The sequence below is a fragment of the Phalacrocorax aristotelis genome, chromosome 4 (assembly GCF_949628215.1).
Source record: "Phalacrocorax aristotelis chromosome 4, bGulAri2.1, whole genome shotgun sequence".
In the NCBI taxonomy this organism is placed as follows: Eukaryota; Metazoa; Chordata; class Aves; order Suliformes; family Phalacrocoracidae; genus Phalacrocorax; species Phalacrocorax aristotelis.
This window is the reverse complement of record NC_134279.1, coordinates 3,800,179-3,818,957: the sequence shown is the minus strand read 5'-3', so window position 1 is coordinate 3,818,957 and position 18,779 is coordinate 3,800,179. Positions and strand designations below refer to the sequence as shown.

The 18,779-nt window shown below is 40.7% G+C and overlaps 1 protein-coding gene across 1 annotated transcript in view; it reads right to left on the bottom strand.

Moving 5' to 3' along the window:
• Positions 1-292: 292 nt before the first annotated feature.
• Positions 293-18,779, bottom strand: part of ANK2 (ankyrin 2) — a 171,269-nt gene continuing 152,782 nt past the window's right edge. The window contains exons 42-52 of the mRNA XM_075090087.1: positions 18,531-18,605; positions 16,246-16,377; positions 15,581-15,727; positions 14,038-14,320; positions 11,824-12,109; positions 9,986-10,078; positions 9,436-9,519; positions 7,649-7,813; positions 5,961-6,143; positions 4,318-4,409; positions 293-2,205 (exon numbers count right to left, since the gene is read on the bottom strand). Coding sequence (XP_074946188.1) covers positions 2,022-2,205; positions 4,318-4,409; positions 5,961-6,143; positions 7,649-7,813; positions 9,436-9,519; positions 9,986-10,078; positions 11,824-12,109; positions 14,038-14,320; positions 15,581-15,727; positions 16,246-16,377; positions 18,531-18,605 — 1,724 coding nt within the window. The 3' untranslated portion in view covers positions 293-2,021. The remainder of the gene's footprint in view (positions 2,206-4,317; positions 4,410-5,960; positions 6,144-7,648; positions 7,814-9,435; positions 9,520-9,985; positions 10,079-11,823; positions 12,110-14,037; positions 14,321-15,580; positions 15,728-16,245; positions 16,378-18,530; positions 18,606-18,779) is intronic.

Sequence of the window (18,779 nt, the reverse complement as noted above, 5' to 3'; positions counted from 1 at the left end):
CCATGGGAACAAGATGCTGATTCGTCAACTTAAAATTCACTTCTTCTCACAGTATTCAAGTTCTTTGATAACACAGCAAAAAATCAAAATAAGAGGTGAATAACCATTATGTTGTTACACAGAACATCATCTGCACCGCAAATAACACAACAGAAATGCATTTCTTTAGAGCCCCATCCTTGAAGATCATCCTGTGCTGTCTCTGACAATAAGAAAGCCATGATGCGTCGTGAAATGTTTCATCATGGGTCTCATTCGGTTTGGCTGCCAAAACACTTCTTTTTTTGGTTTGTGTGGTTTTTTTTTTCCTGCCTGCCAAAAAAGTGTTAGCGTGGCACCTTGGATTGGTTTTCCTGCAGGAAGCCAGAACTCCCAAGATGTTCTCACACTTTTGGCATCGTTACCTTAATGAGGAAGTGCCTTGTTCTGAGCACTGAGTGAGTCATTAAAAAAAACCCGATCAACCTTGTAATAATGGAAGGCCAGATGAGCTTGGAAAAAGTACTACTGCTGGAGGAGAGGATTTGCTTCACTCTGGTTTTGAGTATGCTATTAAAAAAATCAAATAGCTATTTAAAAACATTTAGTTTGTGTGTGTGTGTGTGTGTGTGTGTGTGTGTGTGTAATATATGCTAAAACACTACAGAGCTCCCTCCATTAAATATTAAGGAATAGAACACCCAAAATGTCAGATCTCTATGTTCCCTTTTTTTGAAAATAAAAGTGCAGACATGCTATCATGGTTTTCAGAGGGTTGGTTTAGAAATATATATATATTTTATATATAGATAGATAGATAACAAAATATGAACAGAAACTGGCTTTCAAGGATTGTGAGCACTTTCTCTTTAAAAAACACTTGATTGGAAGATAAAAACTGCTCGCTCAGTGCTAAGAGGGCTAAACAAGCTGACATGATTATAGGAGGGTTTGGCTTTGACCTTCAAATGCCACATGCATGTATCGGATAAGAGGCAATCTTGATAAAACACGGTGAATTAATTATTCTCCTCGTATAGTGGGTAAGTCTTTCTCCCATAGTTATCTACAGTGCAGTGCCCAGCAGGAAGTACCACCAATAAGACAGTGTGGTTTGCTAAGCAGTGATGAAAACAGGAAACTACTGTAGTTATAATTGTTTAATACACCCTGCCACATGTCCAGATCTAAAAGATTTTAATACCGTATGCAAATGTGCCATAGATATAGCTGCTAGCGAGTTGGTTACCTAATTGGGTATTCTGGTTGTTTTTTTCCTTTTCTTTTCTTTTTCTGGAAATCTTTAAGTGGCTGTCCAAAGGTCTTAGAAGTATTAATGGCCACAGTCAGCTGTTACCTCATGAGAACAGCTTGAATTTCCAGGTTTTTAGCCTGACTCTTAGAGCCTTTAACTATAATAGATCCCTTAAACTGGAAGTCTTACGGATGCAGTAGATCTGCAGTGCTTCCTCCTTAGTCAGTCTGTGTTTGCAGTCGATTGTGTTAACATTATTTTATTAATCGCTCTTCAGCAGTGTCAATAGACCTTGTAATCCATGATGCTAATTGTAGTCGTAGGCAGTGTGTTTTCTGCAGTCTTGTAAGTCCAATACTCTTGCTATATACAGTTTACATGTTAACTCCCTTTTTTTATGATGCATGTACATAGTCACTTGAAGAGGCCTGTAGCTGAAGTTGGCTTGACAAATGCAATTTCGTGAAGCTAGTGCAGAAGCAAAGGAACAGCGAGAAGTGGCGATGCTGACAAATTCCCAGTACAGCACAAAGACGACGATTCGGTGGATAAATCATCCTGAATGAAGGATGCTATCTTTGGTCACAAATTAGCTTACAGGGTAAAAAATAACAAAAACCCCAAAATCAAATACGGGGAGGGGAAGAAATGAATTCACTGCATCTGCACAAGTAGAAATAGCAGTGTCTTCCAGTGATTATGTAGGTAACAATGTCTACACCTAGAGGAGATGAATGCTGCGTACGGGATGGGTGGTTATGTGGTGTTGCTGAGGGGTGGCAGCTTCTCACTTCGCCTGCTCTTTCCAGTCCTCTTTGCAGAAGTGTCTAAGAAGCTGCTGGAGGTCATGTTGGAGGTCATCCTGTGGTAGCGCTTCTGGTGTGTCTTCCAGCTCTTCTATGTGAACATGTTTTCCATACCGATCCTTCATCACAGTCCTCTTCTGTGTGCTGGCTTTACTCAGTGTTGTCCTGAAACAAAATAGATGGGAAAACTGTCTTTAAAAGCCCACAGTTCCTGAAGGTTTTAAAAAATGCTCCTTTTCAGCTGCAGCTTTAAGGCTTTTTCATTCCAAATAACATGGGAAGAATGGTAGCCGGCAGTTTAAACCAGCTACTGAGCTCAGATATTCGTTACGCATTCGGAACACAACACCCACCACCGCTTTAATTTGCTTTCATAATGCAAACTAATAGCAATTAATCTCTATATGCTGATTAAACATAGAGTTTTAGATGCCCAGCAAAAACATGCTGTAACACACCAACATGCAATGTATGTTGAAATTCACACAAGACCTTCCCGTTGGCTGTATTTAACTTCAACATACAAGAGTTGTCCTGTACAATAGTAATTTAAGCTGGTTAATTTCTTGAACACTTACTTCTGAGCAAGTCTTACTTCTCACAGCCAGTAAAACTACATTTGTGCTGATCTAGTGTCCTGAACTATTCTGTAAATTACTGTCTTACCTCATCGGAACCATCTTGCTCTACTAGTCAGAACCTTAAAACTCACCAAAGCCCTTCCAGATCTAGGCAAATAAATGTAGTTGTTATAGGACAGCTGGGTGTCTCTTTCTTAGCCTTACCCAGAAGCCCAGTTTTTGATCAGTGGTCTCGGGAGAGGACCACGGGAAGCCAAGCACATTGGAAATTCCTGCGTGCTCGGCCTGGAATAGCTCAATTTGACCAAGAGGTCCCTCTGTTAGATGGAGCACTTTGACAAGAATGCACACCCTTCGTCCAAAAGCAGGTGCAGCAGGTCCTCGGGCTCTCAGTGGGTCCTTGTGACACCACCCCTGCTAACTCAGAAACTGGTGTGTGTTTTACAGCTTGTTACAATTACAGGCACAGTTTGGTCAGGACGTTCTGTCAAATGCTAATATTGGCTTTACCACCCCAATGGCCACTATCAATTCAAACGGTCTGAATTAAAAGGGGTGTAAAAGATACATAGCCGGTAGCAGCCGTGGCTCGAGTTGTGTGTGGTAGGAATGAACACGCTTGCTGTGCTACAGTAGCTTTTTTCTTTTGCTCCCAAATATTTCCCTACTTGCCCTGCCTCATTCTTCGTAAGGCTCAGCTGTCACGTGCGTACATCTATATATCTCTATCTCCATATATCTGCTCATCTATTTTGATAATGTTCAAATTATCAAATAATCATGGAGTCAACTGGCATGAAAAAAAATGTTTTTGAAGCAACCTGGATTGCTGTTGTTAACTGTAAATCACGCCGTTACCCTTGTATCGCCTCCTGTGAAATCAGCTAGGCAGCGATACCCCTTTGTACTGGGTCCAGCCAGGACGCAGTTAACCTTCTTCATAGCAGCCTTCGTGGTGCACTGTTTTGCATTTGGGTCTAAAACAGTGTTGACAACAGACCAGTGCTTTGGCTACTGCTGAACAGTGCTTACACAGCATCAATACTTGCTCAATTTTCCCCGCTGGCCGCCTCAGTGAGTAGGCTGGGGGTGGGCGAGACACTGGGAGGGCACACAGCCAGGACAGCTGGCCTGAACTGGCTAAAGGGATACCCCGTACTATATAAAAACATGCTCAGCAATAAAAACAGGGTAGGGGAAGAAGCTGCAGGGGCTGGGTGGGTTAGATTGTCCAATATGGCCATTGCTCAGCGACTGGCTGGTTATCAGTCCGCTTGTGGGAGGTGGTGAGTGATTGCCTTGGCATCACTTGCTTGGTTGTTCTTCCCTCTTTCCTTCACTTATTAAACCGTCTTCATTCAACCCATGAGTTTTCTCACTTTTGCTCTTCCCTGTTGTCTCCCCCATCCCAAGGTGGGGCAGGGGGGTTAGGGAGCCGCTGCGGGGTGCTTGGCTGCTGGCCAGGGTGAACCCACCACAACCCCCATTCACCGAGTGCTTTCAAGCGAATGCAGACCTTTCCAGTGCATATATCCCTTCCTCTAACAGAACGTTAGTAGCAATCTTTAGTACTTTGGCCAATAAAGCTTTAAATGCTGCCAGTGGTTTCACTGCAAGCACTCACTAAAATCCACTCATTTATTATGAGTTTGTTAATCCATTTCTAGTAGCAGTTCATTGACATGCCAAGCCAAACCTTTTAATAATTGATCCGTCCTCTTTCATGATTTCTTTCTCTACTAAAGCAGGCAGTTGGACTTTCATTTGGTTACCTGTATAGCTCAAAGCCTCGAATTAAAACATAAACTTCAAATTAAAACAAAACCCCAAAACCTAGGACAGGAGAGGATTGCTCTTCATACCTTAGTGCTTTATATTAACGAAGTTGAACGCTGAGAAAATGTTGAATAGACAAGTAAGAGAAGCATCTGCCTGCCATTTGCATCCTATCAAATATTCCTCAGATGTACAGATCAGTTACAGTTTCTTGTATAGGATAGTTTTGTTTTACTGATATTTGTACTCAAGCATGTCTTGGCACTTTCTTTTCAACTTCGAAGTAGCCCAACTCAAGGCCTTGCAGTACCACCCTTGCAGGGCTCATCCTTTGTATCTGTTTATGATAGCCGCTACAGTGACCTTTTTCCTGTCACAGAAAACACTCCTCCTTTTCTAGCTGTTCCCACTGCCCCCTTGAGCTGCCCGTTCTCGGTGCTAGCAGCACAGTGACGGGTATACGTAGAAATGGTGGGTGATACTTTCGAGCCTCGACTATACTGAAATGGGAGAAGCAGGGAATGGAGCACGGCAAACTTTTCCCGAGAACATCTGCTGCTACTTCATAGAAAACAGAAAAATAGAAAAAAAAAAAAAAAAAGGGCAGGATTTTTATTTTCCTTTTGGCTGGGTGTGGGCTTGTCTGCGGTACCTTCTGCAGGCTTCTTGATTTACTAAAATGGAAGCTGCAAGCTGGGGAAAAAAAAGCCTTATTTCCCAAGGTGTTTCTTTGAACCTCTACATGACAGGTTTTGCTGCTTGTTTTGTTACTGCCAGGGCAGATGGATCTGGCTGCTGGGCCTATATTCGTGACGGGAAACGTGGCATCTCAGCCTAACAGCTTAGCGCTTGCTGTCTTCCTGCAAGCTAGAACACCATTGTACGGCAGAAAATATCCAGGCCGTGACATTGTTGCATCTCTGTTTTCATATGCTATTTTGTCAAATTAAAAAACCAAACCAAGTGCTTACGTTGCATCTAACGACACAAAACTTTTATCCACCTGGATGTTTAAGATGTGTTTTACACGTGTCATTCAAAGGGACAAGGAAATGGATTAAGAGTGAAGTGCTATCAGTTCCTTATAGGAAAAGCTCTATTAATTCAACAACACTTTTCTATTACTGGAATCTCTAAACTGATCAGTGAAAGCATAAAAACAGGAAAGGTGCTAATTAGCTTGGTAGATATTTCTTCCTTTCAAGGACAAATACATCAACAGACCCAGAGAGTAAACTTAAATGTATCAATTTCTAAAATCAGCTCCATGCGTGGTAACATATGAATGAACTTCTTTAACAGTAACCACGCCCATGATTTCTAACAACTTTACTTAAAGCCTCCGTGGGTTTTTTTTTTAGAATTTTAAAATGTTTCATAGCGAATTCTGTAATGTTAGCTTCCCCCCCCCCTTTATATACTAAACCTTTTATAACAGGCTGAGTATAACAACAGAGATTTACACTCAGTGGCTGAGTATGACACCTCACCAACGAAACTTTCAATAGAGTAGAATTTGTCGCCAGTTACGTTTTAATATTTATATTTAACAGGCATTTTTACCTCTTCAAAGTCCTCTTTGGCTGACGGAAGATCAGTAGCTAAGCTAGCATCACCCAGGTGTTTCTCCATTCTCTCTCCTTGTACTACAGTGGTCTTTATGACTTTACTGACCTTCCGGCCTTCCACTGGTTCAGACTGGAATTTGGAGGCACTAGGCAAAACAGCAGGCTCAGACAGGGTCACCTGTAAGGTTCGAAAGCGGAAGCAGACTGGATGTGAATTACATAATGGACACTAAGAAAGGGTTTTGTTACTCTATCATTCATTCTTAACCATTGCCAATTCTTGTTGGAACAAGAATGTAAGAAGTGTCTCACTTGCTATGTGTACGCATCAAAACAGCGAGTGTACCTTTTATTACCTGCTTTACGGGTCCGGAACGAGGCACTGTAAGATAACATGCCAGTTCAGAGAGCAGGAACAGCCTTGGATAATTTATTCTGCTGGCAGGGTGAAAACTGCTTCTGGAACCTGAACTAGGCTGAGGGTAGGAGGGATATTGCTACCCTCCACCACGCCACAGGCTGCCGTACTGGCTTTCCTGCTAAGGCCACTGGAGTTACACCGAGTAACAGGTGGACCTCTTGGATGTGAATCCTTGCTGTACTCACACAGGCAGTACCAATCAGCGGTACTGCTCGATCCCTTAATTTTAAGATATTCTTCTGAGCTCCTGTAAGAGTTCCTTGGTTTTACAAGTCTTCGCTCAGAAGAATATCTTAAAGCTTCTGAGAACTCTTACAGGAGCAACAGTCCAGAATATTAAAATTTCTTGTGAAAGTGACAAACTTGATTTTATTTACAGTACTTTTAAAATATACTTTTTGTTATACTAATTTAATGTATATGTGTTCCATATGAAAAAGAGTAGCTCTGGTATGGTCAACTAATTAAAAAAGCTACTTTGTTTTTGCGTTACCTTACTCCTAGAGAATTAATTCTGATGACTAGCTCTGGTGACAGAGAACAGCAATTACTTCTTAGCATTTCTAATGAACGCTTGTTAAATGTTGCTTTCAGCTGCAGTACTGCTGAAAGCAAGCCCTATTACTAGCTTCTGGCCCTCGATCACAACCTTAATTTTGCTAATACAAATGTCTGTAGGGCTACGTTAGTTCCCGTGAACTAAGGCAGGACAAGATAAACCAAAACGTACTTACCTTTTCAGGTTTTCTTTTTAATTACCTGGCTCTACAGATGATATGCATGAAAGTAATACTTTTGTTTTAGCCTCTTCAAAGCAAAGAACACACCAGTAAGTTAAACCTAATATAACTCTATAGTTTTAGAAGGGCTTAGTTGTAGAAACCTGGGGAACATCAAATCATTGCCTTACAACATTCACCAATTTTCTTATTCGAGTAAGGAGGTACAATAACAAACACAGATTTGCCATTAGTCTATGTGTTATCTTAGTACAAAACTGCTTTCTTTATGAATTTGGTAATTCTTATAAAGCACAGAATCTGTATGCTGACTTAACGTCAGAGAAAACTGCCCTCTTTCCCTGCCCACCCTCCCACCCCCTGCTTTTCCCTGTCTTTATTCTGAGGCCTTTCCATCTGCAAGGAAACTTTTAAAAGTATCATTCAACACTAGGCGTTGTTGGCATGAGTAAGATGTCGTTACTAAGTACACTGTTGGTGCCCTGCTGCTTTGTACCGTCGCAAAGAACTAGAAGATCTGACCTCCGACTGTTCGCTGTCGCTCTTCAGCACAACCCGTTTTACAACTTTGGAATAGCCATCTCCTTCTTCGACAGTGACAGGTTTTTGTGGCGTTCCTTGCATTACGACTTCCTCTTTTTCTGTGCCATCTGGAGAAACGTATCGCCGGATGATCTTTCTGGTGACCTGATGGAATGAGATGGAGCTTTGTCCAAGTAGAATTAACAATAACATATTCCTTCTTATTCTCTACATAGTATTTTCTACTCAAAGGACATTGTTTTCCTACACAGAAAACCCTACGTAGATGGTTCAGTGTTTGAGCCTAACACACATACTCACAAGCACCTGCAGGAAAGCTGCAAGTTGATGCATTTGCCCTACTCAGGCTACTACACAGCAAAGCTTCCATAAGCTTACTTCACAAGCGGGCACAGTATAGATACTGGAATGGCTCTCTAAAGCAGTAGTTATTATTAGGAAAAGAGGTAGAGTATTTTAGAGAGAAGACATATTTTACAACTGTACAACTGCTAGAAACCCTTTTCAGACGGGCATTTTCAAAAAGGCTTCTGAAAGTAAGAGGTGAGCAGCTTGGCTATCGAATGCCTAGAACTAGATTTACAGAGGGACTTGCACATCCCATTGCAACACTGATGGTACTCATCACTGCTGAACTAGTGAGCTAGAATTAACCTAATTAAGAGACTAATCTGGTGCTTAAGGTTTCTAGGCATTGGCAAGCCAAACCATGAGAAGCAGAAGAGAATTTCAGGGTTCAAGATAAGATAAATATCTCAGGAGGATGGGTATGCATCCCTCTGCGGATGACCTGGAGCTCTCCATTTTCGTACGCTTTCCCAGCCCCTTCTGACAAGGTGACATGAAGCAGTTACCTCCCGCTTTGTCAAAAGCTTATTTGCTGTGGTGCTCTATCAGGCTGGGTCACCTATACCTAAGAGTCACAGAGGCAGGGGCACTGCCCTCCTGGGCACGCACCTACCCAGAAGAATACAGTCATGCTCATGTGCCCAGGAATATTTGGCTGGGGTTGTTTATTTTACTATGAATTCAAACAGCTTCCAGAGACACACTAGTCATCTGAGGGTCTATGATGTTTTCTTGAGAGACAGAAGACGGAGTTTGCCACCAGCAGAACTCAGCCAAGTCCTAGACCGATTCTCTAAGCACTGAGCTGTCAGATAAAGCAAGGAGCACAGAAGTTCCTCTTCCACTTCCACGCTGTGCAGAATTCACTTTTATAAGCAGGGACTGAAAACGCTTATTTTATGAGGCCATCACATAAATAAGTACTTTCTATATCCTTTGTGCTATAAAAATTGAACTCTATGGATAGATAGAGAAATTTAGGAACCTGGCCAGGCACAGATGAGTGGAGATTTTGAAGATCTAAAGTCTGAATTTAGATGACACTTGCAGACCCAGCCCTCCACTAGTTTCATTAATATGAGCAAACATGATGTGGGTTTTTTTTTTTGTTTTGTTCCTTTTTTAAGAATGTTTTTCTCAGAAATGTGGATCTACGCAGATTTTTCAATGACTTTGAGTGGGAAAATTAACAAAATATGTCACATTAAGTTATAAACTGTAACACAGAGTGATCTTATGGATCAAAATATTTCTTCAAACTCTGGAACCTCTCATGAACGGAAATTCTGGTTCCTTCCGCACTCTACCCTTAAAAATCATGCCCCTTCACAAAAGAAAATCTGGCATGTATGTGGATGTATTTGTCCTTCCTTTTACAGCACAGGAAGAAGGTAGGCAAGGGGCATAACTGACAATACCTTCTTTACCACTGTATGGCCATGTTCATCTGTATATTGCTCTTCTGTGACTGTTTCTGGTGGCATTTCAGGCATATTATCAGCCTGTATGACAAAGAACAAAGTTTTATGAAGCAAGGCCTTCATGTAGGTAACTTTAAATAAGCAATTTTAAAATTGGTTAATTGGTTAAAGAATGAAAAAAAAAAATGGAGACATGTTAGAAAAAAATGTGTTCTGCAAATAAAACTTAGAAAGGCATGCAAAGAAGAGTTATGCCACATTGGGCAGGCAAATACGTGTTAGTTGACCGTGTTGCGCATGGGGCTGAGAAGTCTCTGTGCTCCTCCTACTGAGGCATCTAACGGAATTTAGAGTTGGGTTAGCAGTATTACTATAATCCTCCCTTCAAGAAAAGGTACTGGAATGGCTTATCCCATGCCCGTGCATTATTCAGGGGCATTCCAGCTTCAGGTGCAATATCAGCCAAGTGGTTGTCCAAGCAGCATGCCTGAAAGTGTTACCAGGGCCTAGCCACCACAGGCTCGTGCAGCCGTTCAACGCTCAGTACCTGAATAATCACCCGGCGACGAATGACCCTGGTAGTGACCATCTCGTCCTCGTCTGAGCTGGTCTCCAGCCCACCTAACTCCTCTGCTAACTCCTAGTGGAAGCATGGAAGCAGCGCTCTGTTGCATGCGGTACTAGCAGTACTTACAGGTTCTGTCTTGTTTTTATCAAAAACCATCCCCGCTTCTGAAAATTTTTGCTTTTAGGATTTTGGCCTCTTACCTGACTTTAATCTGTGAAACACTGATGCGGCATGGGAGGCTTTGGCTATTTGACTATACATTAGCTGTTCATTTGCATATTGAAAAAAGAAGGATGAATCTTTGTGGTACTGATTCTATAGGATGCTCTTAGTGCTCTTAAGGCTTCTGGGGACAAGTCTGAAATGTGTGGCATGATGTCATTGCAGGTGGACTAGAAGGTATTACTAACACCAGCTCTGGAATTCATACATTTTGCATATGGTTTCTGTATTAATTACACAGGAAAACATATGAAAGCCTTTTAATCCTCCATACCGGGAAGTACACAGTGCAGCATATAGACAGTAGGACTAAACAGTTTTAACCTGAGGACAACATATCAGTAGCCTTGGCACTGGAAAGATCAAGAAAAAGTATTAACAAGTGTTGAAGTTGTTCTCTCCCCTGCATAGGGAAGAATTAAAAATTTAAATGAAGAGGTCAGAAGGCAAAGAGAAGCTGAAAGGAACTACCTGGGAAATATCAACAATATAAAAGCATGGAGGGGAAGGTAAAGGGTGTGTGTGTGTTCTTTTTGGTAGTGCTGGTTGTTGTTTAATAAAAGAACTAAAAGAAAAAGAAGCGCCTTATCTCTGAGGGCAGCCTTTCCTTCAGCAGCCATTGTACTGAGTCCTACTGTAGCTAATCTTTCAACACCTGAGTTATCCTACACATTTTATATTCAACCTTTTTCTGAGATCCCAGATGCAGAGCTCTGAAACTCTTCATTCTAGAGGTGGTACATTTGGCAACATAAACAGCAAAGAAAGAAGAGCCTGTTTCTAGGTGAATGTCAACACAGGAAACAATTTCTGCTTAGGTAGAATTGTGCTTTCTCTGCTCTAAACTGATAAAACTAATTTCCTGCCGATTTATGCCTTCTCCTTTTCTTCCACTTAGAACAGGCAAAGAAAGCTGTTTATTCTTAAATCTTTATCTGCCAAGTAATTTAAATTCTCCACTAAAAGCCATATAGTTGCTTTCTTTCAATGCCTCTTGACATCTTCCCCTCTCCAAACAATGCAATAAAGTTCCTTTGTCTTACAGACCTACCTCACATAGTTTTTGTTCTTCTGTTCCATCTCCTGTCTCCATTTCTCTTTACTGCCTGCACACTACATAAACACCATTCTCAAGTTCTTTCCTTCCAGTACATCCACAGGATTCTGCAACGTACATCCTGCTGCCTCTTTTTCATCTCACAAACTTCATGCTCTTCATGCTGCTCTGGGCTAGCTAGTCTTGCCTTTCTTCTTACTACTTTGTCTTTCATTACAGCTGTTTTTCAGCTTTCACTTGTACATGTTTTTTTTCTCCACCTGTGTTTTACACTAATTCTCTCTCACATGGATGAACATAACTGCCAAAGACCAAAGCACAAATAAGGGCAGCAGAACCTAGACTAGTCTAGACTTTAGGATCTGAGTTTTGCTTCAGCTTTGAAAACCTCTACACAAATGACCCTAGTCCTTATAACCACAGAGGAAAGGAAAAAAGATTCAGCTGCAGATGGGAATTAATTATGCTCATCTTAAGGAATGAGCGAGACATAAAACTTATTTTGTGTCAATTACTTTGAGGCAAAGTTGTTATTTACCTTTTCTAAAGATTCCTCTTCGTAGCCTCTTCCAAACTTTTCCGTCTGCTCATCAGCTGACTCCACTATCACTAGACTAGTTCTCCTTGGAGAGGGGTCATCCTGGTGGAGCTGGGGGTCCTCGGGCTCTTGGACGATGGGAGAGTCACCTCTCTGAGCAGATGATGGGGGCTGTGGGGATGGTTTTCCTCTCTCTTCCTTTGCCACACTGAAGTGTGCAGGTTTTTCATTTGCTGCTTTTCCAGTTACTGGTGCTGTAGACTGCTCTGTTTCTGGAGTTGTGATGCTGTGAATTACAGGTTCAAGGGAAGTTACTACCGTGCAGCGCTTTCCAATTTCCATAAATGGAACATTATGCTCTGATTAGATACTGTTCTGTCGTCTAGCGAAGCCTAGAAATAACTGATACTCCTTGATAATAACAACAGAGCAATCTGGCTAAGAATCCCTCTCATCTTCCCGACCCAAGCAAATCTCCAAGTGGATGTCCAAACGTTGCACCCAATTCTGCAAAACCTGGTCTTTGTAAAGGATTTATGTGAGCTTTGCTGTCGCTTGTGCCCTCGCAAACCTATTACCTGTTATTTGGGTAGGGGGAAAAGACTGGATCACTACAGATGGATGTGAAGTAACCGCTACAATAATTACAAGCTGTACAGCTGCAGGTGAGGAGGGACCAACTTTTATGTAGAATTCTGGAGCCTTACCAAACAGAAATTTAGTAGAGAATCTTACTTTGTTTGTAATGTTGAACATTGCTATGATTTAATTGCAAGTTCTTTAAACATATTATTACATACTTTACTACGTAACATATAAAGGTAATACATATATTAAAGCATATACACATGCAATATTTTTCTGCTGCTTATGGGTGAATACTAGTGACTTCAGATATTAAGCTAACTCTCATCTAACTGAGTTTTACCAAGTGACTTTATAACTCTGATGCTAGCTTGAAAAGGTCACTTCTGATTTGTACTGATTACGAAAACATTACCCGCTTCACCACCTAGAATATTCTTCGGAGGTCAACTTTTCTCTTTTCATGTACATTGCCAAAAGAAAAAAAGACAACGCTATCAAAACTGGTGACGTTACAGCCTGAAAAATAATTAGCCTGCAAAAATTAGAACTTTCACTTCTAAGTTTTGAGATGCTTCAGAGCTAGCATCTACAAGCTCGCTTTTTTCCCCCCTCTCATCCTAAAAATTAACTGAGGAAATTGTTAAATTTTAATAATAGGAGTCCAGATTCCCTTCTCCATAACCAATCCCATGAGTAGACAACAGTAATAAAAACAGTAATAAAATAACTTGCACATATATGGCTTTTTCTTGGTACAAGTTGGGTTTTGACAATATGTTGTGCTCCCCCAACTACTGCCCTTGAAACAATTGTGTTCTAAAGTAAGAGGAGATTTCAGTTCCTCATACTTCTTTGGAAAGGGATCCTTGATATTTTGCTAGCCTATGAATACCCGAATCAACCCTGCATAGAGTTCTTGGCATGGGCACACGATTAGGGATGGTGGGAAGAAAGAAACATGATCCTTTTCAAGCTCCTTTCCAAATGAAACCAACGCCACTTACAGCCCCAAATGAGAATTCAAGGCTTTGCTGTGCAGGTCTTCTAAATCTATACTTTATCACGTGGTGTTCCTTTAAGTACTTTTGTCTTGTCTGTATACAACCCTGTTTCTGTTCCTTTGGCCATCTGGAATTTTTTTTTTTAAACATATATATATATATATATTTAAAAACTCTAGTTCCTAATATGTGGTTCTGAGTTTTATAAAATAGTTAGGTTGGAAAATTTTTGCCTCAATTGAAAAAGCCATCCTGAAGTTGAAGAAAGGCCCCTCTAGTGTTAACTCCACTAAGTTTAACATTACTTGCCATCTAACCTATGAAAAATGTACAGTTTGCAAAAAAAACCCCACCTCTACTTTTTTCTTTTGTTTCATATGTACTAGACTAAATTATTGCTTTGTGTTCACGGTGACAAACGGACTTTCTCTCCTAATCCTTAAGGCTTCCTCCTAATGGGATTAAAAAGTCTAACCTGCAGTAGGAACTAACGAACTGGTGCGCACAACTGGAGGGGAATTCTAGCGAGTTCATGTGTTCCAAAGAAAACCATCAAGTCCCCTTATTACATAGAGGAGAGGTAATCCGTTCCACATAGGTTTCATTCTGGTCTTTCGACACTTACAAATACTCATGTTGTGAAGCAGATGGTTTTTCTGGCACATCTTGGGGTTTCCCTGAGAATTCAGCTTCTACTTGTTCCTTATGTGCTTGTCTCAGGAGCTCAGCCATTGATACTTCTGCCTCACTCCTGGGAGTGCTGTCCTGAAAAGGAGAATAACTGACAGACACGTCTTCCTCAGAGACAATAGGAGGGTGTTCAGTTGGCTCACTGTCTTTAGATATTCTGTGTTGTTGTTCTTGCTTATGTCTTGAACTGTACAGCTCTTCCTGCAGTGCAGAAAACCCTTTAAAAAACAGAGAGACGAGAAATGTTATTACACATCTTACTAGAATGCAGGAAGTCCTTTTCATTCTCTATGTGCATTTAAAATCCCTGCAGGGAAAACATTACCTGAAATTTTTAAACACCTTGAGTGGGAGAGGACATAACCTCTCTGAAGGAACACTGGATTACCACTACTATTGCCAAATAATGAATCTTGACAGTAACAGGCAAAACAAAATTTACCTAGAGTAACTGATCTTGAAACCCTCAAAGTATGAAAGAAGATTCACAACAGGTTTTTTTTCCAGCAGATTAGGATAGGGTTTAGTGACTTCTTTCCCCCATCCATTATTTATCTGGTTATGGAAAAAATAACTACACAAGTGTGGCTTCAAGGCCCATAAACACCTCCACCCACTCCCAAACCCTAACCTCAAAGCAAGGGCTCTCATTCTACAAAAAATGTGAAGTAACGTATGCGTTTCTCTTCCACAGGCTACAAGTCACAAGCTTGGGCTTTCGTTTTTCCTTACTAGCCACATCCACTAGGAACCTATTGAACTCTGAAGAAAAGCTGGGGGGAGAAAACATAACTGCTTGTACTGAATTTGAGCTGGACATGGAGGTTAGCATTCTAAAACTGATCAGTTGTGATACTAGAATGCTAATTAGCGAACAACCTTCTTCTCTTAAAGATGGGATGTTTGCAGCTGACTAATGCTCTACTAGTTCAATACTCAGTTAAGGATGTAAAAGTATCACTTCCAGAAAAGAGAATTTTATTTCACGTAATTTGCAGGCATGTCTTTAGTTTACCACCATTGATCTAATCTACTGAACTTTTAAATTTAAGAGATCCAACAGCATCCCAGCAAAATTACAGTATCCTGGATACTTGAATCCAAAGGTTTTTTCCAAAGCATGGAGTAGTTTTCCTTTTACAAATCTTGGTCAAATCCTAATGCAACCTCCGTAACTTTTATGGAAGTATTTGTATAAGCAAAGATTCCCCAACAAACTGGGCATAGGTATTTACAGTAGTTTCTGACAACATTCCTTTATTTACTTTACAAGAATCGGCTAACACAGAGATCTTATACCTGGTGAAGTAGCAACCTGTGTGATGCCATGCTTGCATTCATCCATATTATCTGTGCTTTCAAAACAAGGTTCTAGTGCTCAGTCGTAAGAGTTAACAGATTATCCTAGCCAACATTTCGGAACAGAAGGTAGTGCTTAGGTGAGATAACCTGGGCAGTCTGGATCAGCAGATGTTTACCTTCACTATGGTCCAATCCTATTGTTTGTTCAATTTCCGCGTACGTGCGAGTGCCGTGCACCTGCATGGAGTCGATGCCGCAGGTCTCCATTAGGTGAACGATATCCATTCGGTTGATTTTTGTAAGACATTGGGTAAGATTTGTATCTGTGGCATTAGAACGACACCATGAAGCTGAGTTAAGAATTTCACATGCTCTCTCCTTTCTGTTTTCCACATGAAGGACATACATAGGATACTGAGCAATATAATATCATATACAAAATACAGATGCATTTCGAAGCTTCACTGTGCAAAACCTAAAACTAACTGAAGGGCTGCCTATAAAAATTGCCACTCATTTTGGTCTTTCCTTTAACAAATTTGTTTAGTTTCCCCAAACGTTTCTCAGCTTAGGAAAAAGGGGAAAAAGTGTTTTTCCACTACTACTTTGCTGTAAGATGTTCTGCCCAGCCCTCAAATGAACAAGATTAAACTATTTTCTCTAAGAATCCTATGACAAGCCATGTTATACAGACAAGCTTAAAAAAAATTACGTACAATCTATGGTCAGTCTTTGTACAGCTTAGATTTTACCCAACTTTTCTTTTTGTGATTATAAGACACATCTGTCACCTCAGCGAGCAAGTTGGAGAGAGTTGCATGTACTGTAACTGGAAACGAACCTGTTGCGTGTTTCCCATCCCTTTCAAGCCAGTATTTGAGGAGTGCATGGCTCTGGTCTTGAAGTGAATTAGGATTTTCAATTCGGATCTGGTGAATTTGCTCTTCTGTGAAATCTAGTTCTCTTGCCAGCTCTGAAAAAGAAATCCATCTCTGTAAAGATGTCTGTTTCTTTTTCCCCACCTATTTTACGGTTGTCAGCAGCAAAGTGGATTACAAACTTTTCGGAAACCCAATTCCCTCTGCTTCCATGTAACTTGCATGATATTTAGAGACATCGTTAAACAGTAAGTTCATGACAAAGACAGAAATGCGTTATGCCTGTAAGTGATGGGTCTGCGTGAGCTTTTAGTTTTTGTGTCCACCATTCCTAGTTCTCAGAGGCACGACACTACTGACAATATTCAGCAGCGACAAGCTATCAAATAGCGTGCAGTTGTGGAAATAGCACATGAGCAGAGAAAAATATTTCTAGCTATAGAGCACCCCATGCTCAGCAGATTCTACCCTCTGAAATCCTGAATATTTCAGAAACTTTTATCGAAATGCGGTAAAAGAACTAATTTTAAGTAACGCCCTTTCGTAGGGCTAGATTAAGGCATAATAATACCACTGCCCTGGACTCATTTCATGTAAAGAACAGTAAATGTCTATGAGCTACAGCTGAAAACCAAAAACTGAAAATGTAAAACTAGGAGTAACTGATGTCTGTCTTATATAGCATAGGCTCAGCCTGCAGGTCCAAAAGAGAGAAATGTTTTAACCATCTGTACCATCTTTATCGTATCCAGAACCGGGAGCAGCTTTCTGCCATCACAAAGCTAAGATGCAGCTGCTGAAGCAGCTCATCAAATAAGTTAAAGCCATGGAGAATTTGTGAGATTCCTGCTGTTATTCCTGGTCTCCAGACTTCTGCTTCTTTCACAAAGAAGGATTCGTGTTCTGTTGCATTGTTATTGTCGCTATAGTGGCATGGACTTGATTTTGCAGGGCGGAGGGAACCCTAACCCCAACCTTATTTCCAGGCTGGCTTGTAAACGGCTCCAAGTGTAAACTTCAACAAATAGACAGTAACTACAAGTTAGATTCAAATGCTAGGTAGTCAAATAAGTTTGAACAAAAAACAACCACTGTTTCATCTCCCTGCAGTAACATCTGATGCATTAATCTTTACTGTAATCATTCTTTTCCATAATGTAAGACAGGAAGATTTATGCAGGTGTATTGCCCTGCCCTCTCTAAAATGCTTTAAAACATTAATATCTCTTTTGATGAGCATCCATTTTCCTCTAGTTTTGTTTTCAGAACTGTCTATTCATTTATACACAATTTTCAGCAGATTCCTAATCTGTTACATTGCATAGGTCCAAGTCCTACTGATTTCAAGATCATCCATGTTGCGATGAGTGACATATGCTCCCAGTCTTCTCTATGGATTGAAATAGAGGACAGGAAAGGAAGAGGTAAGTAACATCAGCAAAAGGATCGGTGATATTTTGCATATACTCTGAAGATGCTTATAAAAACACTACAGAGCACAATCTTCATCATGAAGGTGTTAACATTTCTTCTCTGATGTACAATTCTTCTTTAACTCCTAGAGCCTTGCTTATTTTCAGGAGCGTGATACTGCACTAGGGATAGATACAAAAAAGCGTAGACTCGATTTAATTTTTTTTGCAGCGATTTTTGTTGGATTGCAGTTTGAGCCAGCACTCAGATTTCTGCACAGCTCTTTTTCTTTGTAAATGTTTTTGAGCCGATTTTCAGGAATAGGCATCTGCATTTCATTCTGTGTTACTTTCGCTTGTCCCTAATAATGTTATAACTGTCTCAGATCTATTAAATCCACAATATTAATGTGACTGTTACAAATAGGTCCCTTTTTATCCCTTTTTCCACAGCACAGTTCTGTAGAAAAGAAGCTGATGTCATTTATCCCTATAGTGGCCTTCCAGCTCAGGAGTTCCAGAACACAGATGATGTTTATTCATGTATTAATTTATCTTCTAGCCAGAGTTGTTGCATTTTGCGAGAAAGAGCAGGGTAACGTATGCCAGCTCTTTGTCACCCTCATCCTAGGGGATGCCACAGCAAGTGCCGAGGCCTTACCTCTGCGTCGGAGTTCTTACCTAATAGGCTATAGGAATCTTAGTAAACAGAAGACAGTAAGCTACTGAAATATTTCTATAGAACATCTTTAGGTAATCAGGAAATCAACTGAAAGAAACATGAAAAAAGTGAGAAGTGCTCCCCTCCTTTCTGGAGTAGACGGCATGCATTTTACCTGTCCAGCTGAATCCAAGATGATCAGCAATGTGGGCCAGTCTTTCCTCTGTCCTTTCCTGATCATCCTGTTGATCTAAAGGTTAAAGAGAGCCAAAAGTTGCCTTTTACAAGTTAAAAACCATTTTCATAGGTGACACAGCCCAAGAAGGGAAAGTGCCCTTGTTTTTTATTTTTATAACTTCTGTAATCTAAATGCGGATAGGCTGTTACAACTGGGTAACTGAAGCGAGGTCTATAAATCCCCAGG